At 24.9% G+C, this 21,569-nt stretch overlaps 6 protein-coding genes across 6 annotated transcripts in view; 3 read left to right on the forward strand and 3 right to left on the reverse strand.

Moving 5' to 3' along the window:
• LOC129606740 (ceramide phosphoethanolamine synthase-like) overlaps positions 1 to 9,188 on the reverse strand; it is a 51,503-nt gene extending 42,315 nt beyond the window's left edge. The window contains exon 1 of the mRNA XM_055517251.1: positions 8,300 to 9,188. Within this exon, the coding sequence (XP_055373226.1) occupies positions 8,300 to 8,867 (568 nt within the window). The 5' untranslated portion in view covers positions 8,868 to 9,188. The remainder of the gene's footprint in view (positions 1 to 8,299) is intronic.
• A 237-nt stretch (positions 9,189 to 9,425) lies between these two features.
• Positions 9,426 to 10,842, forward strand: LOC129606742 (putative uncharacterized protein DDB_G0289963). The gene has a single exon (XM_055517254.1). It carries the CDS (start codon positions 9,522 to 9,524, stop codon positions 10,785 to 10,787), a length of 1,266 nt encoding a protein of 421 aa, XP_055373229.1. The 5' UTR covers positions 9,426 to 9,521; the 3' UTR covers positions 10,788 to 10,842.
• Positions 10,807 to 12,315, reverse strand: LOC129606741 (cytoplasmic tRNA 2-thiolation protein 2). The gene is made up of 2 exons (XM_055517252.1): positions 11,271 to 12,315; positions 10,807 to 11,210 (listed from the first exon to the last, which is right to left on the reverse strand). Exons 1-2 carry the CDS (start codon positions 12,163 to 12,165, stop codon positions 10,870 to 10,872), a joined length of 1,236 nt encoding a protein of 411 aa, XP_055373227.1. The 5' UTR covers positions 12,166 to 12,315; the 3' UTR covers positions 10,807 to 10,869.
• Positions 12,316 to 12,700: 385 nt separating this feature from the next.
• Positions 12,701 to 14,178, forward strand: LOC129606880 (3-oxoacyl-[acyl-carrier-protein] synthase, mitochondrial). The gene has a single exon (XM_055517495.1). It carries the CDS (start codon positions 12,732 to 12,734, stop codon positions 14,052 to 14,054), a length of 1,323 nt encoding a protein of 440 aa, XP_055373470.1. The 5' UTR covers positions 12,701 to 12,731; the 3' UTR covers positions 14,055 to 14,178.
• A 1,122-nt stretch (positions 14,179 to 15,300) lies between these two features.
• LOC129606748 (GPI inositol-deacylase) lies at positions 15,301 to 19,972 on the reverse strand. The gene is made up of 3 exons (XM_055517263.1): positions 18,372 to 19,972; positions 17,323 to 18,309; positions 15,301 to 17,235 (listed from the first exon to the last, which is right to left on the reverse strand). The coding sequence occupies exons 1-3, from the start codon at positions 19,827 to 19,829 to the stop codon at positions 15,850 to 15,852; spliced, it is 3,831 nt and encodes a 1,276-aa protein (XP_055373238.1). The 5' UTR covers positions 19,830 to 19,972; the 3' UTR covers positions 15,301 to 15,849.
• A 567-nt stretch (positions 19,973 to 20,539) lies between these two features.
• On the forward strand, positions 20,540 to 21,282 carry LOC129606925 (transmembrane protein 60). The gene is made up of 3 exons (XM_055517572.1): positions 20,540 to 20,746; positions 20,813 to 20,946; positions 21,032 to 21,282. The coding sequence occupies exons 1-3, from the start codon at positions 20,649 to 20,651 to the stop codon at positions 21,208 to 21,210; spliced, it is 411 nt and encodes a 136-aa protein (XP_055373547.1). The 5' UTR covers positions 20,540 to 20,648; the 3' UTR covers positions 21,211 to 21,282.
• The last annotated feature ends 287 nt before the right edge of the window (positions 21,283 to 21,569 follow it).

Below are 21,569 nucleotides of genomic sequence, written 5' to 3' on the forward strand. Positions count from 1 at the left end.
ATAAATAAAATTTCTTTAAGTAAAGGTGAATTGAATGAATGAAGATAATTTTTTTTTTCTTTTTTTTTGTGTTTCACCTTAAAGTTATGGCATATGAACTAAAATATTAAGTGTTACCTAAAATAGTTATTGATTTCCAATGAAATAAGACAAATTAGTTTTGTTATACAAATTACATTCTTGCATGTTAAGCACTATGTACTTATAGATAGTGCTAAACACAAAAGCTATTGAAATTTGCAATGAATATTCATATTTTTATGGTTCTTTTACACTGAATTAATGAAAACCACGTTTATTTTAAAAGGACATACACATATTTGCATTTAATAATTTCATTAATAGAAATTTCGAATAAGAAATTTATAGTAAGTATTTATTTCAAATATGCATTTAAAATTTAATTGAAAATGCACCCGTTCTGCCCTGATTTACATAAGTCAGCGATCATTTACAAAATTACTTAATGTATTCCCTTTTAGATGGGCGCATTTGAGTTCGTGAGTCTGACATAAAGAAACACAATAAGTACTGTTAAAATTTCTTGATTTTAAACAGCTTTAAAGATCAGAAATAAATTTGGTAATGAAATTAATTCGGTGATTAGAGTAAATTCAATAAGTTGCATTTGGAGAAAAGTTTAAATCAAGCAGACATCGAACATGTTTGAATGTACTATTAAAAGTCATAGTTTAACTATCTAAAGAAAAAAATATGTTTATCTCAAATCAAAAGCATGTTTAAACAAAGTCTAATTACATAATACAAAAGACCATCAATATTTCTCATATTAAAAATGAAAATCAAAATTTATAATACTTTTTAATACATGTCTGAACTATTTACATTTGCTATGTTTTTACATGTAAAATGTATTCAAATAAGTAACTAAATAGTTACATATGTAAGTACTCTGATGTAAAAATATTTTAATAATTTAAATAAAAAATACATTTACTTTCTCTTTCATCACGCGCCATTAGTTAGCTTGCTATAACTGTAAGTATAAGGTACCCGTATGTATGTGGTATATGAATGGAATATATTATTGTTTTTTTAACTGTTTACTACGTCTAAGTACTTAATCTATCTACTTAGGAAAATATATTATGTGAAAAATTTTTTGAAGTGGGTTTTCGAAGTAAACTGTATGTTTGTATCATTATAATATTTTATTTTTAGTTCGAAATTCAGGGTATAAGTATACGATGCTCATAATGCACACGTATAAAGCAAGATTATAGAAAAGAATCCATACGAACAATAAATGAATGTCAAGTAAGTAATAGAAATTTCCCTTTCTTTCGATTTCTATTCTATAAGTGATTGCCTCTTCTTTCTTTATTGTCAGTACTAATAACTCAAAATATTACAGTTAGACAATTTGATAAAACTTTTGCATATTGTAACCAAAATATTCCGGAAATTTTATATGGCATTATATGTTTAATATTTGTTTACCGAATTGACTTTCCCGATGTTCTGAGTCAAAAATAGAAATATAAAAAATGAGGACGATTTTAAAGGAACACCAATTTCAATTGCAGGAACATGAAAATATCCACAAAAAGTTTTTTTATTTTGGTTTGGATCCATACTATCTTATTCTTTCAGGGGTAAAATTGGGTCTCACATACCCTCTATATTGTAAAATATAATATAAATTAACAATTTAAATAATATTTAAACACATGCTTTCAATAAATTTTTTTTTTAAATTTTAAACTAAATCTTAAATTAAATTGTTATATAATTAGGTATACTAACAATAATTTTTGATCATAAGTACATACATAAATAATATGTAAGTCAAATTTTATGAAATATAAAAGTAGATAGACAAATAATATTGACAATATTTTTATACATTTACAATACAGGTGAGTAAGCGTACAATTTACGTATATATATGACTTAATTTATCACATTTATTATATACGTAACACAAAAAATAAATTAAAAAGAGGGTCAACAGCCGTAAAACTGTGTTTTGCAAACAAATACTTATACACATTATACACACATTTATAAATAACATAATATATGTATATAGTCAAAGAGAAAGAAAAATAGACTAGTAAAATAGAAAAATAGTTAAATAACTTACTTATTAATTTGAAAAAGAAAACAGAGCACAAAAAGTTAAAATATAAGCTATAAGGTAAGCGAATCTAATCAATCATATTACCCTCAGGGTCATAAGTTTAAAAACATGTTTCTTTTGAAAATTCTAGTCTTTTCGTATAAGTAAGTAAATAAATTCTAGAGAAAAAATCTTTATTTTTCTAGGGATTTGTAATTATCCTAAACTGGCAATGGATTTTTTTTTTATTATTTAATTTTTCATATACTTAGTCACTAATTTTAATTAATTATTTTTAAAAAATATTATAGGAATAAGAGAAAAAAGGGGAAGGCAATGGATTGTAGAATTATAATTAAAATTTGATTTATTAAGTTGAAATTATTTTTAGTTTAATTAATAAAATTCATAGAAATTTTTAACTTATTAATCACGTATTGCTAATCAATTTATAAATATTGATTTCAGTAAGAGAGAGAGAGAGAGATAGACAACTGAAATATGAAAAATTACAAAATCCACTAATTTGTCAAAAATCGCTACTGAAAACATTTGTAGCACAAATAAAGCCAATGAACAAAGAATAAGTTCTTCTAAAAACTCAGAATTCGTACGCATTTCTATTTAACATCAGTAAGTAAACCCTGTTTGACATAAGATTTACGGTCAGACACAATTTTCATCATATTTACGATCAATTTTTTTAAAAATAAAATGGCGACAATTAATTTTTCGTCAAATTTTTAAACAGTTTTTTTTTTCGTCAAATTTTTAAACGGCGATCTGGTAATTTCAGTCTGATATAAAATGTAAACAGTTTTCCTTACAGTTCCTTACATATAAAATTTAAAATAATTGAATTTTCAAAATAAATTTCTTAAATAATTATAAATTTAAATATCTTGTTAAAGGAAATAGAGTGATAAAAATTTTGAAAATTTTATAAAAATGATCTTTATCATCTATCGCTGTTAAAGAATTAAAAATGTGACGTTTCGTGAAAACTCTGCCTTACTTGCTGTAGCTGTAGCATTGAAAACATTTGCTATTGCAAATCTACATTGTTTTTAATGGCACTGCCTTTTAGTTTTTAGCAGCTCTTATTAAACATATAGTACAATTCGGTAAGTACTAAGTTAAAAGTGCGTTTTGAGAAAGAAAACTTCTTAATTTAGTAATGCCAAGAATTCGATAGTACTTTTAGTTCCGCAGATTTAATTCGATTTATAATCATATTGAGTATGTATATTAAAAACCTAAAATATTTAGCAAGAATAAAATGAGAATTATCATTACTTAATTAAATATTAAATTAAATTGTACTAAAAATTAAATATACACACATGTAAATTATACAAGTGATTTTATTGTACCAATACACTTGTATATATACGTGTATTAAAAGTTTTTAAATTGAAATTTATTAAACCATTTTACGTATCAAGTTAAAAATAAAATTTATTTTTTATTTTTCATATGAAATTTGTACATAAAATAACTAAGTAAGTACTTATAGTTGCTGTTCTAATTTAAAAATAAAATTAGGAATAAATGAGAACAATGAATCATAATATAAAATATTTAAATTAAAATATTACAGCAATATTATATTAGTAAAATTGTGTAATTTTTTTAAGGAAATGGTTTAATAATAAAATATTCACTAAAAAAAAACAAAAAAACAATTTGCATTTGAAAAGAATTAATTAAGAATTTGATGACTTCCTTACAGTACAAAAAATAAAGTAATAAATGCTTTGAAAAACGAATTTCTTTTTAAAATCAAATTCTTAAGTAAGCAGTGAATGATTTGAAAAATTGAAAAAATTTAATTCCAGAACACAAATATTTGAATTTATTTTTAATTTCTTGTTCATGTATAAACTTAATCATTTTCTGACATAGCTAATTCTCAATTCGAAAATTTGATAAATTTATCTAACAGAATATCTATCGAAAAATTCTGAGTTTTTTGTTATTTATTTAGCGTAAAAACAGAACAGCCAAAGTGGAAAACTAAAACGGCGAACACAGAACAATGAACAACAGCAGAAAACGGCAAAATCAACTATTCAGTATTTTGTATATAATGTCGCATACACATGGAAATAAATGATGTCAAAAAAAAAATATAATTTAAGGTGTTTTACCGACAACATATGATTCTAGGCGGCCCCCATTTATATACATATGTTTGCATGCTATATGAATTTTGACATTTCGCCCTAGACAAATTTCACTTGTTTTGTTTTCAACCTTTACTTAACACAAAATCAAATGCATTTTTTGCATAATATTTTGGATTATTTATTAATAAAGGAGTTTTTAAGTAATTTATATACAAACAAAATTCATAATTACGTGATAAACAATATTTGGAATTGGATTAAAAACAAAATCTATTTAAGTAATAGAATAAGAATGGAATAATTAAAAATTTTCATGACTCATAATAAAAATAAATAAAGTAACTAAATAAGTATGTAATTTTAGAAAACAAGTTTAGTAATATTTAACATTTAAATTAGATTTGAAAACAAATAAGTAATTATAATTAGTTACTGAATTAATTAAACAGATGATCTAAGATTATTAAAATATCTGATTGCATTGGTTGACTGCTTTAAAATGATATGGAATTGAAAAATTAATTGTATATTATATACATAATTATAAGGTATAATTAAGATAATGAAAACATGAACAGGAGGCGTTTGAGCGTAAAATTGGTTCAAAAAATACGGCGTGAAATTCAATTGCCCAATTAATTTTTAGTTTAAAATAATAATTTAGATAATCTAAGTATTTTAATTTAAAAATTTTAGATTTTTTAATGAAAATTTCCTATAAAATCTATTTTATATTCATAAATCAGAGAATTAACAAAATTTTCAAAATAATTACTTAAACTAAGTATAATTCAATTAATTTAAATAAAAATCTTGATTTACATGTACTTACTATAAAAAAAATAATGTTGAAAATTAAAAAAATTTAATTTAATTCCACGTTTTTTTTTTTTTTGGCAACATTAAAATTTAAATATTTTAATTAAATTTATTGACAATTTTTCATTAATTTTATTTCATCGTAAATCATTCGATTTGGAATATGTATATATGTCTTCATCAATAAATACAAACAAGTAACCAAGTATAAGAATAAAACATGTGACATACTTAAGTATTAATTCAAAAGTGCAAGAAATTTACTAAAAAAAAATGCTTGAGATTTAAAATTTTGACTACTTGTAAATGAGAAATCTTAAATTTCAAATAAATTTTAGTTCCACAATTTACCTAAAATTCCAGAACCTATTTAACCCAAATTAAAACTGTAATGAAAGCTCTAATTATCCTACTTAAGCCCTAAAAATTACTCCTGGTCATTGCTGTGATAAATAATTTAACCATGAACAAAATTAAATATTTTTCAATAATTATTAAATCAAAGTAATATCAGAAATAAATTGAACATAAGTACTTATACGTTACTATAAATTATAAGTATTTATTTTTCAACATTTCAAGGTAAATTCGTAAATAAATCAAATAAAACATTAAATATATTTATATATATAAGAAAATTATGTATGAATTAGAAATGAAGAAACTAAATTAACAAAATAATAATAGTGCCGTGCGTAAGTATAAGTACTTATTTTGTTTTTTTTTTTTTAATATTTTGCCTTCAAATTTCTAATTATAAAATATATATATTTTTTTCTTTTGTTTGTATGCAGTTCGCAATTATTCATTTAGTCATTTGACATACATAGTTTTGTTTAATATATGGGCATACGCGCTACATTATTAAAATACATACTTGTATTTACATATCATAATATATTTGCATATATAAACTAATAAAATAATAGGATAATGACAAAAATATTCTCTGAGAATTAAAATGAACAAAAATTGATAGTAAAATAATAACATTAATACACTCAGATAGTCAGTGTAAATAAGTTAATATTAACAAAAACGTGTAAATTTCTTAACAGTAAAACTTCGGTAATTTAAACATTCATTATTTGAAATTCAATAACAATGACCTGTCCATTGATATGTAATTTATATGAACACAAGTTAAGGTTTTAATAGCTTTAATAACTTCTTCCTTTTCGTAAGTAGCACAATATATAATAGAACAGTCGAACACGTTTATTTGCAACACGCGTATGAGCAAAATTTCCTTATACCTACACGCAGTACATTTTTTGTCCATATTTTAATTTTTCTAGTCAAATAGAAAACGGATAACTGATCCGAATAATATCCATAAAAAATTTTGTCCAAACGATGGGCATATAATATTATAAATATGTTATAATAGCACGTATTCGACTGTAAATACTTGAATAAATTAATAAAATACCAATATATATTTGTAAGATCTAAATTTATCTTTTGTAATTAAATAAAGTTTTCTGATTTTTTCTTTCTTTTTTGTAAATATTAAATTCACACGGATGAAATTTTCATTGAAATGTAAAAGAAAACACAAATTTATTTGAAGGTATTTCAAAATGTAAATGATCTTCTTTGAAAAATTATAAACTATTAAATTTTAATTGTAATTTTAAATATTTTCAAAATTATTTCAAATTAATTATGAGTTTTGAAATACAATCATGGCCCAATTTTAACACCTACCTGCCTATTTAATATCAATCCATTTTACAATTTAAATTTATATATTAAAATATTTTTTAATATTATAATTTGAATTATGTATTTAAATGAACAATGAAAATTTTAAATTCTGAAAATTAGATTATTTATAAATTTGTTAATCATTCATCTTATTTGCTCTTTAATAAGGTAATTGAAAGCAAAAAGACCATTGTTATTAGCAATTATAAAGAAAAAACTATTTTTATGATTAAAATTTTATATTTAATGCAAAACGAGTTTATTGGCATCTTTTATGCATTTCATTCACATTTTCTAAAAAAAGAAAAAAAAAACAATTTATAATTTATAAACAAATCAATGAGCTATTTTTAATTATTTTACTAAGATTGACAATAATAATGAATTTATAATTAAAGATATAAGAATGTAGATATGTATATATTTTTCAATTTAGAAGATAATTAAGTATTAATATACATTTTAAAAATTTTATTTAGAAAATACAAATATTTATAAAAGAAATTCTAAAGAACATACATAAAACACTTAGCACCATAGAAAATAGGAATTTAGTACTTATTACCAGCAAGATACCTACTAACTAAATCTAAATTCTAAATAAACAATATACTCAATTAAAATGCAATAGATTCTAGTAGTTGAAATAGATTATAAGGTTACTATTGTTTGAATTATAAGACACATATAACCTTTAAAGTTAATGAATGTAGAGAAAAAAAATCCAGAAAATCTATAAATTTTTGAATATCAATTACAAAATTATTATTAATTTTTATAAAAAATATATATATATATATATTATCAAATAAATCATTAAAACTTTCCTCAACATTTTAAAAGAAGTGGGATGCTAGAAATAATTTTAAAAATTTTAAAGTAAAGTACGTATATACACCATAATTCATAAGAATTTGATTTTGATTAAGTAACTGGCTACATACCCTTATTATATATAAATGATTGATTATTTAAATAAATTGTTTTGTAAATAACATAGGTGGGAGGTTTCATTTTTATTCAAAATCAATAAAAATTATTATACCTACTTATCTTAACGGAGATCTAAAATGGCAAATCGAAGAGATTTGATTGAGACAACACATAAAATCAACCCTAGTTTTAGCTATAGTACTTACAGCTAGGTAATATTTTTTTAAAAAAATACATAAGTAATATTTAAGTAAATATTAAATAATTATTTTAGATTCGGTTATATAGGCTCGGCTAAACGTTCCGCTTATTAAACAGATAACAACACAAACATTAAGTTTATGTTGATTCTAGGTGCTTACCAAGAGCATATCAGATTTTCTTATCACTCACACCTTAAATTTTATTCTTTGTATTAATTAAAGGAATTTTAAAGTTATAAGTAGGTATATAGGTAAATAAAAAGAACGGAATTATAAAAAAAAGATTATGTTATTGACTTGGTGGGTATTCAAACACTTGGCTGGTATTGGACACTTGGTGGGATAAAGTAATAAAATTTATAAATATTGCAAAAAAGTGTTATATAATAAAAATAAAAATAATTTTGTATAATATCACTTACCTACACTTACAAAAGTCTTAAAAAATTCTGGTGGAATGTTTGTTGCTCTACCATCAACCGATAATGGTGGCGTAACACGATCATGTTCATGTAATAAATCTGTACCAGTTACTATAGTACCAATTGGATAACTAGCTAATACAGCTGCTGTTGTTGCTGATGTTGTTGTTGGTATATATTGATTACCTCCACCACTTGAATAAAATTGCGGATGACATATAGTATTAGTTGCTGTTCCTGATGTTGTTACACCAGCACCACCATCTAATATACCCAATGATGTTAAACATGTAACATTCTCTTTTTGTAAATGTCTTAAAGCTAACGCAAATTTTTTAATATCACCAAATTTTAAAAAATAATTTAATTTATAACGTAAATCTTTTATATCATATTCAGTCATTGATATTAAAGTTCTTCCATCAATTTCCTCATGTTGTATACAATCGATTACACTCCAATCTAATTTTTGTTCGTTTGCCCATTCTAAAACTCTTTCTTTTGTCCAATCTAATACTGTATCTCCAGATCCAATACCATCACTGGAAGCACTCACACAATTTGTCATATTGAATTTTTTTTCTTATTTTTTATAAAATAATTTATAAATTTATTATATTTTTATTATGCTTATTTTTGTTTTTTCTTTACTAATTTCCAAAGTAATAACCAATTAATGGTCTTAATCATTAAGAAATTATTTCCAAATATTTTAGTAAAATATTAAATCAATTAAATAATTAATATGAATATAAAAATCATAACAATTAAAAGAAAATTTTGAAATAAGAATTTTTAATAATATACAATAAATAATTGTTAATAAAATACATTCCAATTTGGCAAAATTTCTAGCACATACAAAATACGAATTCAAATACGAATTACTTTTACTTTATCCGATCGTTTCTGAAAAACTAAATAAATTTTATTCACTTTTCAATTTTTTATTCTGACATTTGTGAATATGTCACATTTAAATCTGCAATCAAAGTTTAATGTCAAAATAAGAAATGTCATTTTGCAGGGTTGCAGATTATCGATAGTAAACCTGTGCTGCCATTTAAGAAATTCAAATAATAAATATTTTTTGATAATGACAGCACTTTTGGTATTGTCAAAAAATTGGAAACAAACAAAGTTATTAAATAAATTTTCACAATATCTTAAGAGTTTGTTTTTTTTTAAATAGATTTTAGCTTTAAATATAAATCATATAATAATGTCTTTAGTCGCATATGATGCAAGTAGTGATGAAGAAGATAATTCAGATTTAGACGAAAAACCAGAAACAAAAATAGAGCTTAGCAAGAGTGTAGAAATTTCAGATCGCATTTCAAATTCTGAACAACACACAAATGGCAATATAAGTGACGAAGATGAAATTTACAATGATAATGATACAGAAAAAACAATTAGTTCACTCAATCCAGAAAATAGAAAAATTAACTTACCCTTACCTAAAATTTCAAATGGAGAATTGAGTAAGATAGATAGTGGCAATTCAAATTTATCAATTCATATGAAATTGCCAACACCTAAAACTTTGTCAACCAAAATCAATGCTGAAATAATAGAGGAGGATGACGAATTTTTGCATAAAAAAGTCGAAAAGCCCTTGATAGAAAAACCTCCACCGCCGAAAAAACCACCTGTTAAAATTACAATCCCCAGTTTAAGTCAATTTATGGAATTCAAAGTTGAAAACAAAAAATATAATACAAATTCTGGAACAAAAAATTCTTTAAATCTATTAGATATGTTGCCCCAACCTAAAAACGAGGAAATATTTCAAGCAAGAAATTTAGAAAAGAATAAGAAACCCACCAGTACAGTGACAAGTTTAATTCCAGATCATGTTAAAAATCGAATGCAACAATCCAAAATAAACTCCACTACTACAAGTAAAAAAGGCACAAAAACTTCAAAATCATTGGTTAACATAAGTGATAGTGACGAAAGTGATGAAGGGGAAAATCAAGATTTCTTTTCATTAAATTTAGAAACCAAATTACCAGAAGTTAGTGAATTTGAATTGAATGCTATGGTAGGGAAAAAAATAGCAGAAATTAAAAAAACATCGAAGAAAATAGATGAAATGGTAAAATCTACTGAAAATAATGTTCCGAGTGAAATTATTGAAGAGCCAGTCGATTCAGGATCAGTAGATAAGGTAGCATTACAAGCATTAGTTGGTGCTAGTCATGCAAAAAGAAGGAAACTTGTTGAAGAAATACAGGTTGTTGAGATATCTGGTGAACAAATTTTACCAAGTCGAGATGAATGGATGAGGGCTGCTCTTGCTGCTGAAACTACTTATCAACCTAAAGGAGTATTAGTGGATGAAGAGCCTGCTCCCGGTACTAGAAAGAAACATCAAATCACTTATTTAGCTCATCAAGCTAAAGCGAATGAAGCAGAGTTACAAGCTATGTGGGCGGCAAACAGACAAAATAGAAGAGCAACAGCAAGCAAATATGGTTTCTAATCAATAAAAAAGGGATGTGTTACAAAATTTAAAGGTATATATTACAAATAAAAAAAATTTTTACAAATCGTTTGTTTTTCTACTACATATATAAATAGTTTCCGCAATCACGATATAAATTTCGGCAACCATGACAAAGATTTTTTAATATTTTGTCATTAGTGCTTTCTCCGTACAAACTCTCCCACGCTCTTTTCTCTAAGCTGTCTAAATTATCTAAGTTTTCAGAGTCAGTATTTTCCGAAGCAAGCCTCGAAAATTCTATCGCCAGCAAAGTATTAGAATCAAAAAAATCTAAATTAGCATTGCAGAACATACACTTAGTAGATGATATATTTAATTTTTCTAATGTACTCTCCAAATTAACATCTTGGTTCTTCTTATTGACAGCAATCTTTTCACCAACACGGAAAATAGTTGATACTGTTGAAGAAAATCCATTTTGTAAATTATCAATAAAATCTTTAGTTAAATTTTTTATACTAGCGTCTGATTCTAAATTTGATCCATATGGAATATGTTCAGAAAGTTCTGTGTGATTCAGGTTACAAAATTTTAAATAACATTCAATCTCTTGAGGAAGTAAATCTTTTATCGGTCTTACAAATTTAACATTTTCGTATCGGTTATCACAAAGAGAAACATCATCGGCCATTGAAGCACCACGACCTAAAGAAACATCTGTAAGTAAAGTTACTGCCAAGTCTGAAGTTGTATCCGGTAAGAAAATAAATTTTATGTCAAGAAAATCAGCTGCCTTTTTTAATATAACTTTACGTCGTCTTTCTAAATAATCTTGTTGAGATGTCAATGTTTTTATATTTCCGAATTCAGTTTGAAAATTTTCTTCTTCTGATTTCCTCTGTGGATTTTGAATATAATTCAAAATTTCCTTAAAATTTACTGGATCACCATTGCCACCTAACGAAACTATATATGATTCAAAATTATATTTTCTTAAAAAATTTTCAATTTCTTTCAAATCCAAATTATGACCGAAATCTTCATCAATATAAAGTAATTTAGTTGAACAATGCAATTTTTTAAAATTATTTTGTGTTTGAGCATAGTGTAACATATCAGCTAAGACAATTGAAGCATTACTTCCATCAAAGAGTATTAATATTTCCGAATCTTTTGGTATTAATTTTGATGATCCCAATGTAGCTCTAAATTTATGCCGAACATTCATCAAAAAACAATTTTGACATTCTGCATCTCTAAATTGTATTTTTACAGCAGCTAAATTTTGGTTGCATTTTTTGCATACAATTTTCTCAACCTGGTCAACTTCGCATGACGTATCCATTTCATTATCTTTAATCATAGCGTGAGCTCCACCTTCATCTCCAAAGTCATCTTCTCCTATACTGCACATTTTTATAAAATGTTTTTTTTGTATTTCGGATGATTTATTTTTGTGAGTCTCACAAGAAATTAAAATATTAATTAAGACTATAATTGAAAAAATAACAAAATTTGCACGACCCGAATACCAAAATTTTAAAGGATGACGGAAAGACTTTTGAAACAGCAGCATGGATCAACGTCATGTTATATAAAAAATATTATTGTAAAGTTGTTACCAGATTGATCATAATATTATATTTCAAAAATTTTTGTAAATTCTTATGTATTCTTGCTTTGTTCAAATTTTTAAAATACAAAATTTGTTATGCAGAATTTATAGGTGAAACTCAGATTTTACTATTACTTTCCAAAATCTTTGGTCTTTAATTTCGATTGCTAATCAGAATTTTTAGCCACAAATTAGCTGTGGCAATAAGTTAGTACAATAAAATCTCACTTAATTTTTATAATCGATTCTTTAAATTTTTACAATCGATTTCCTATTTATTGGAACAATATGATTTTGACTTTTATATCATATGACAATGTCCTAAAATGAAATGTGCTGTTGTTTGTAAATAAATAAAAATCAACATGAAATTTAAACCAAGTAAAAATGTTATTAGTTTATTTTTAAATAAAAATTTTAGTACACATTCAAATCATAATGGTCGACGTGTTGTAGTCACTGGACTTGGTGCCGTTACACCACTTGGAAACAATGTTCAGACATCATGGACTAAAATCTTAGCTGGTGAGAGTTCAATTACAAATCTTTCCGGGGAAGAATATAATAAATTGCCATGTAAAGTAGCCGCTCAAATAGATAAAAATGCATTAAATTTAGAAAATTATTTTAAAAAGTCTGATATTAAAAGTATGAGCCCTGCCACATTATTAGCATTATTAGCATCTGAGGAAGCACTAACATCAGCAAATTTAAAAGATATACCCGATAAAAATAAAGACAGAATAGGAGTTTGTGTTGGCATGGGTATGTTCGACTTATCTGATGTTTACTTATCATATCAGAATTTGGTGAAAGGGTATAATCGTGTTTCACCATTTTTTATTCCAAGAATTCTGCCGAATATGGCTTGTGGTCATATCAGTATGAGATATAATTTTAGGGGACCAAATCATTCAGTGTCAACGGCATGTGCAACAGGAGCTCATGCTATTGGTGATGCATTTCGTTTTATAAAATATGGTGATGCTGATATAATGCTTGCTGGTAGTGGTGAATCTTGCATTGATGCTTTATCTATAGCTGGTTTTTGTAGACTTCGTGCCTTAAGTACAACATTCAATGATGAACCAAGTAAAGCATCCAGACCATTTGATAAGAAACGTGATGGTTTTGTTATGGGTGAAGGTTCTGCAATTTTAATTTTAGAAAGTTTAGAAAATGCTAAAATGAGAAATGCTCCAATTTTAGCAGAAATTTTAGGTTATGGGCTATCTGGTGATGCCTATCATTTGACTTCACCAAGTGAGGATGGTTTCGGAGCACAACTAGCAATGAAACGTGCTATTGAAGAAGCTAAACTTGATTCTTCTCAAATTGGTTATGTAAATGCTCATGCAACAAGTACACCAACTGGAGATAAAATTGAAGCGAAAGCAATTAGCTTAGTCTTAGGAAGAAATGATGTAGAAGTATCATCAACAAAGGGTGCCCATGGTCACTTATTGGGATCATCGGGAAATTTAGAAGCTTTATTTGTTGTAAAAGCCTGTCATGAAAATATTTTGCCACCATCTATAAATATTGATCAATTAGATGATGATATCAATATAAATATTGTTAGAAAATCAAAAAAATGGAATACGGACACAAGGAGAATAGCTCTTAAAAATTCATTTGGTTTTGGAGGAACTAATTGTTGTTTATGTATTTCTAGTTTTACCAATTAAATTCTGTTGATTTTTTATTACATATTTTATAAACGACAAAAATATAATTTGTCTGCTTTATATTTTATTTTATAGTTATGTAGATAGATCATGTTTAAAATAAATTCTTTTTTTTTAGAATTGATTGAATGCATTGAATTATTTCAAACTGGTTTATATAATTTGTTAGGAGTAATTGGAGGGAATTTTGTCATAAAATAAAAATAAATCGAAATTTTATATTATATTTTATTATTCATGTGATCAAAAGTTATTTTCAAAATTTCAAACAAAATTTCACATGAAAAAGGGAAAAAAACCTTAACTAATATTAAAAACTTGTTAACAATATTAAAAAAAAAAATCACACAAATTTTTAATTATAAAAGAATTTTAGTTTGAACATTATTTTTCATTGTTGTAATATTAACAACGTGCATTTTTAATAATTTTTTTTATAAAAACACAAAAACTTAAAAAATAAGAAATAAAATATTTAAAAATAATTAATAATTTATAATTAATGATCTTTTTAAATGAAATATATATAATATTTTTGATTATTTCAAAAATAATAGTGGGCATAAATTTTTATGAAAAATAACAAAATTTTGTTTGGACTTGGGATTTGTTTATGAGAATATTTAGATGGTATAAAATTGTATAGAATATTTCACAAAACTGAAGTCTTTTTGTTGATGAATAAGTTCTTTAAAATTAATATAAGAACCACTTAATGAAATTTCTTGCAAAGAATTATAATTAAAAATTACAATTTTCCGCTAAAAATTGATTTTTCGATATAAGTGAGTTTAATGCAAATTCAATTTGAGTTTATTCATTAGTAATAAATAGTACAATTTGAAATGTTTTATGATATATAGAATATTAGAGATACATTTCCGTAAGTACAATTTTATGATCATGATTTATGTTCATGAATTTTAGGGAAAAATGTTGTTTTTTGGCTCATTAATAAATTATTTATAATTTTAATTAAAAGCTTGTATAAAAATTCCTAATTATTTATATATGTACATATAACATATATATTTTCTTTTGTCTTCTTCAAAGTCATTTATTTTTCTGTTCAAAAAATCAAATATAATGAATTAGTTTTAATTTTTTCAAATAAATTTGTAAACTTTTACTAAATTTGTTTTGGAATTTTTATTTTCTTTTTATAATTTATTTAATTTTTTTTTTTTTTAATTAAATTATTTTTATATCAAAAGTTTTAGCTACTCTAAACTCTAATAACTCCATTTTTCGATTTATTACAATATTGAATTGTTAATATTTTATTAATAAATTAATGTATTAAAAATATTAAGTTAGTAATATTGCTGTTATTTTGTGTTGTATAAATTTATTAAATAACAAATTTGAAAGCCGAAAAATTTTCACAACTTATAAGATAACAAAATTATTTTTTTAATTTTCGTCTTTTTTTTTTTACTAATTAACCCTAATCAAATTTATATTATCAATTTAGTATACAAGTCTTTGGTTTTGGTTTTTTGTTTTTTTTTTTTTTCGGCAAACAATGCTTAAACAACCATATTAAAAATATTGTTAAAGAAACTCAACAAAATTTAGAATTTCTTAGATATTTTTCACATGAAAACGTCCTTATTTGCGGCAATAAGAATAATAAATTCGACAAAATATTAGATTTGAAGAAAAAAAACGAGTTATTTGCATAATAAAATTATGAAAAACAAAAACCAATTAAAACAAAAAAAAAATAACATTTAATTTTTAATTTAAATTTGTTTTTTGTTTTGTCACTTTTTCTGGTTTTAATTTTTAATATTTAATCGGCACTTTCTAAATCACCTTCACATTCTTCAAGTAAATTTTTCATTCTTTCAATTTTATTTTTTAATTCTTTATCAGCTTCTTCTTCTTGATTCTCTTCTGGTTTTTTTGGTAAAAATAATTGTTGTATTGTTATTAATAAAAATATAGCTGGTATTATATAATTAAGACGATAAATTGAATCTTGACAATATAAAATACAACCTCCTGCTATAGCATATAATATACCAGATAAAATAGTGTAACCATAAACATTACGTGGTGCACCGAATTGTCTTAAAATTGAAATTGATAATAATACAATTAATGATGGTATATAAGATGGATCGGGTGATAATCTTCGATCGTATGTATAATTTTTAGCCCATGATACTGTTGCTGGTAGATTAATTAATGTTAAAATACCAAGTAATATTAATAAAGTCATATGAAAATTAATACTTGAAAAACTTTCATGAACCGAATCATATTCTAAGCGTTCTAAAGATTCTTTTTTCTTTTTTTCATCTAAAATTTGCTTTTGACGTGTTATTGCTTCATCTAATAGTTTATTTAATTCAGTTTCACTAATATCTTCTGGAAAATCTTGTTCAGATGCAGCATCATAAGCATTTAATAAAATTTCACTACTCTCTGATAATTGTTTTGTATCAATTTCATTTTCGTTTTTGTGATTCGTTGCCATATCCTTATCATCATTTAAATTCTTTGATTCTTCTTCTTTATTTTTTGAATCTTCCCTCTTTTTAATTTTTAACTCGTCCGATTTTTTATTTTTGTCATCTTTTTCCAAATTTTCAGATGGTAATTTTTTTGGATTTTCTTCATTTGCCTGATCTTTTTTTAAATCTTTTGAAATAGTTTCCGGTTTAATGCTTATCGAATCGTTCTTTTCTTCCTGATCTTGTAATTTACTTATTGGTTTCGTTTCTTTTTCCAAATCATCTGAAACTTTTTCACTTTCTTGATTTTTGATTGAGTATGTCTCATATTCTTCGCTTTTCACTGAATCCTTTTTATTTTCAAGGTTTTTTGTTAAATCTTTCGAGTTTTTGAGTGAATCTTCTGAGTCTATCTGGTTTTTAACTTCCCTAGATTCATCAATATCTGTTTTCATTTTCCTTTTCCTGCGTCTTATATTCTTATCTTGATTTTTCTCCGAATGTTCAGGGTCTTCACTGCTTATATTTTTTATGATTTTAACCTCCTCCTCTTTTCCTTCTTCTTTATCAGAAAGTGCAATTGAAGTATCACTATTAAGTTCCTCAATATCAGTAACATCTGTTTCACTTTCGTTCTCTTTTGATTCAGCATTTTCAATATCACTTTTCTTCTTGAAAAATTTTTCTTTAACTTTTCCAAAGAGTTTTTCAGCTATCATCTACAAAGTAAAAAAATAAAAAATAAATATATATATATATATATGTGTATATGTAAATTTTTCCTTTAAATTCTACTTTTAACTTACTTTAGCCGTATCATAAACAAATTCTTCTAAATAATCTTCGTAATCTTTCAAAATTTGCATAAAATATATTACACATCCAATTATCATAGCTACACCGCCACATGATCCACTAGCAACGAAAACTAATATAATACCAGAACTTATAGGAATTTTTTCTATAACTGGCATTACTGCATCAGTTATTGTTGGTAGCTTAATGGGTAATTTGATAATTCTTAAGAGAATTTTATGTGCCATATTACCATATATTTTTATAGTTAACCATAGAAAAATTGTAACTGAGATTAGCATTGCAAAAGCAGTTCCATGTATCAAAATTGATACCATTAAAGATTCACTATACGGATCCAATTCAGGTAAAAAGGACAACATTTGAAACAATTTTCCAAAAAGTCGAGACATTGTTATTATGAAAAAAGAGGAACAAACTAACAATCCTGTTTGGAGTTTTCCACACCTAAATGAAAGTTTTTTAGGTGTTATTGTTATTTGATGTCGAAAAGCCATCAAAAGTATTCCCACTAAATGAGCCGGCAACCAATGGAAATATTGTTGTAGTATCCGAGACATTGTTCCTCCAAATGAATTTTTGTAAGATATTTTGTAGCGACAATTTGCATCTAAATGCAATTGCACAATGATAGGATTTGCTGTGGAATTGTAATTTTGTGGTTTAGTTTTTGGAACATCAATGTATAGAGGTCGATTTTCTTCATCCGTGAAATGTTGATATTTATCACAGTTTTTAAGCCATGGTATACAAACACGTGCTACAGCATGATGTTTATTTTGTGAACAAATTTTTGGTTTTATGTTAAAGTACAGGGATTGATGCGAATCTTCAATCCCACTTATTTCGAATTTGTAAAATGAACTGCCATAAAGAGTCTCTTCCAGAACATCATATTGGGAATATGAATTCCATTTAGGTGCGTGAATTTTGACAAATCGTAAATCCGGATCAAATATGTCAATGCTGCAAGAAAACTGTAAAAAGGAGAAAGATATAAGCTTTCTTTGCCTATTAAAAAATAATAATTATAAGTTACCCTTTTTCTTGTTGGGTTGAATCGTAGGATAATATGAGTCCACGAAGGATATGTGTCTTTAAGCTTGTGTAAATCCAGTTTAATAATAACTTTATTGTCACCTATTGTTGGTATTCTTGTTATATATTTGGACAAAGATAATGCTTTTTTACAATATCGCATGCCTTCGTTAAAATCAATTGCGGCACATCCCATTAGAAAATTTTCATCATATTCAATATTAACAGCCACAACTGATAAATATTTATGATGAGGTGAATCAGTCAGCCGAATCATTTGAATGACGGTTTTATTAAGACCATCATTATATGATTTGCTAAAAACACGCCTTGAATCTTCTTCCCATTCGATTACTCCAATTCTAGCTGGAGGTAAATCAATTTCTCTCATGCGATGTCCATAATCTGGTTTTAATAAGAAATGTTTTGCCTTCGCTAAACGAATTGACTTGTCTTGTGTAAATTGTTGAGCAAATCTTTCATATTTTCGATTAGCAGAATATGGTGTTATTATGCTGTGTAAAAATCGGTTAATAACTAATACAAATTGAAGACACCAAACTGAACAAAGATGATCGGTTGTTACCCAAACATTTGGTATGGCTGTTGTTAACGTATTTAAATCGCTGAACTTAGAACTTGTCAGTCCTGAGTGAATCATAAAATCTCTTGAACCTCCTCCAATTGATATTATTAGTTTATCATCTAGGGATAATGACTCATTTTTGAGATTTTTAGTTGCAAAAATTCCAGTACAATGATTAGTTTCGTTGTTAGTTATTTGAAAACTTCTATTTGTTTCAAAATATTTATTAATATTTTTATAAAAATGTGCAAAATAGTAGTCAATATTTAACACAGGTTCATCAATAGGTGTAGCTATAGTTATAATAGTATTAATCAATGGTGAAACATCATCATGGGCCAATAATGATTGAGCTATTTTACCGCCCATCGAATGACCAATCAATGTTACTTGTGTAGGTTTATTTGAAAGTTTACTATATAAGTTTAAAACAGCAAATATACTAGCCTTTACAAAATCTCTTTCATTTTCAAGATATCCACCAAATATTCCATTATATTCTTCATTGAAATCAATTGAAAAATAATCCAAATGTTGATACCAACCATTATCTAGACCTTTTCTAATAGCAACTGAAGCCAATGATCTAGCTTGCTTATATGAACCTGAATTCCCTGGTATAAAAATTACTGGAGCCCCAGTAAAATCCATTGAACGTGTACGTTCTGTAAGAGCACCTTCAGAATAAGCATATAATCCATATCTTTCATAGAATTTATTTGCTGGGAAATGAATTCTCACAAATTGTGGATATTCAAACATATAAGTCATACGACATCGATTTGGTTCATTTTCAAGTACTGCAAATAGTAAGCCATACAACAAAAATAAAGCACAAAATATTGAAATAATCACAATTATTATCCGAAACATTGAATTTTATATTAATCTATCTAACGTTTATAACATTAAAGACTGATTAGTAATATTCTTTTTTTAGAAATAGTAACAGAAAGTTTTTTTAAAAAAAAAAAAATTTATGTTATCATTTATTTATAAAATTTTAAAATTATATGCCGTGGGAATTGAAATTGCTTAAACAGCTGACTCTACAATAAATTTTTAATAACCCAATACACCTTATGGATTTGTTTATAATTTACTTTCTTCAAGGTTCTTCGATTTTCGAAATAAAATTATATTAAGGAAAGACAAAGGATATGCTTAGACAAATTATTTACAGTTTTATATAATATTGTGTATGTTAATAAGTAGGCATTTAAAAAATTGGGTAGTTATAATTAAAAAAATTTGGAGTTATTTTTTTTTCTAAAATTAGCTTTTCCTATTTAATTTTATAAACTCCTCAACGCTTTAATTTAAAAAAAGTTAATTTTCGCGATATATATTAACAATTTAGGTTTAAATATTATGTAGGTATTTCAATATAATTTTTATTTTTTTTTTTTTCAAAAATATTGTAAAAAAATATCAAAACCTTTTCAAAATTTGTTTCTCTTCATAATTACCATTAAATTCTTTCAGCACAACCCTGCTATTTGTCATTAAAACCTAATATGACAATATTGACAATGACAGCAAATTGACATAATTTTTATTTACTTTTCCAAATTAAAGTAAATTTCTGATTGGGACTTCATTATCCTACTAAATAATTTAATATTTAAGTTATTTTTGTATTATAAAAATGATTTTGATTGATTTCTCGTTAATAACAAAGTAAAAATTAAAATGACTCTAGTTCACAGAGCATTGTTCACATGGTTTATATTATTAGTTTTCCTTATACTATTATGTTTGCGTTTAGAACCGAAAAACCATTGGAATTGGTAATACATAGTTCATATTATAAATTCTATTATTTTCATATCACATAATTTATTTTACTATTTCAGGTTTATAGTTTTTATACCATTATGGTTATTTGATGCGATATTAATAATTTATATTATAATTAAAATAATAACTAAATGGAGAAATTTAACAAGACTGAAGGAACTTCTTGTAAGCTATCAACTTTATATAGCTGGTAAATAATAAGTCAATTGTCCATAGAATACTAAAATAAATATTGTGCATTCTAAAAATATTTATTAACAATATTATAATTTTAGGAGTATTATTAAAAATTGCATCTCAGGTGATGATTTGTCTTAAATTAGAATATACCCATTTAAATATCAGTATATTTGAAATGATGATACCAATTTGGGTTTTATTGCCATCAACTATAATATATGTATTTGTTAATTTAATTCAAAAATCTGATATTTCATTACAGATAACTTCTTAAAAATTAATTTAATATTAAAATTTTAAGTACGAATGTAAATTTTAAAATACAAACTTTATGTTTTAAAAGAAAGTATTTTGTTTTATATTTCATTTAATAACAAATTATTGTAGGTGGTTGATATCTACAATTTGTATCTATTAAATGTAATTTATTTTTCATAATATTTATTATGTTCTCACAATAAATTAATAATAAAAATAATATGAGATTCAAAAGTTTTGCTTTTTGGAATTCAGTATCAGACAAAAATATAAAAAAAAAAAAATCATCTTTGTTGATTCTCTCAATTTATATTCAATAAGATTTTATTTGAATAAAATAAAATCTTATATAAATATAAGATGTTGCCAAAAATA

The sequence above is a fragment of the Condylostylus longicornis genome, unplaced genomic scaffold, assembly GCF_029603195.1.
Source record: "Condylostylus longicornis isolate FDR11 unplaced genomic scaffold, ASM2960319v2 ptg000022l, whole genome shotgun sequence".
In the NCBI taxonomy this organism is placed as follows: Eukaryota; Metazoa; Arthropoda; class Insecta; order Diptera; family Dolichopodidae; genus Condylostylus; species Condylostylus longicornis.

Excerpts from the sequence above, each read along its gene's own strand:
- LOC129606748 (XM_055517263.1), bottom strand. The coding sequence starts at position 19,829 with ATGTTTCGGATAATAATTGTGATTATTTCAATATTTTGTGCTTTATTT. Across the intron at positions 18,310-18,371 it reads TCAACCCAACAAGAAAAAGG|TTTTCTTGCAGCATTGACAT; the intron begins GTAACTTATAAT and ends TCCTTTTTACAG. Across the intron at positions 17,236-17,322 it reads TTGTTTATGATACGGCTAAA|ATGATAGCTGAAAAACTCTT; the intron begins GTAAGTTAAAAG and ends TTTACTTTGTAG.
- LOC129606741 (XM_055517252.1), bottom strand. The coding sequence starts at position 12,165 with ATGTGCAGTATAGGAGAAGATGACTTTGGAGATGAAGGTGGAGCTCAC. Across the intron at positions 11,211-11,270 it reads AAATTTAGAATCAGACGCTA|TATCAACTATTTTCCGTGTT; the intron begins GTATAAAAAATT and ends TTTCTTCAACAG.
- LOC129606880 (XM_055517495.1), top strand. The coding sequence starts at position 12,732 with ATGAAATTTAAACCAAGTAAAAATGTTATTAGTTTATTTTTAAATAAA.
- LOC129606742 (XM_055517254.1), top strand. The coding sequence starts at position 9,522 with ATGTCTTTAGTCGCATATGATGCAAGTAGTGATGAAGAAGATAATTCA.
- LOC129606925 (XM_055517572.1), top strand. The coding sequence starts at position 20,649 with ATGACTCTAGTTCACAGAGCATTGTTCACATGGTTTATATTATTAGTT. Across the intron at positions 20,747-20,812 it reads CCGAAAAACCATTGGAATTG|GTTTATAGTTTTTATACCAT; the intron begins GTAATACATAGT and ends TTACTATTTCAG. Across the intron at positions 20,947-21,031 it reads CTATCAACTTTATATAGCTG|GAGTATTATTAAAAATTGCA; the intron begins GTAAATAATAAG and ends TTATAATTTTAG.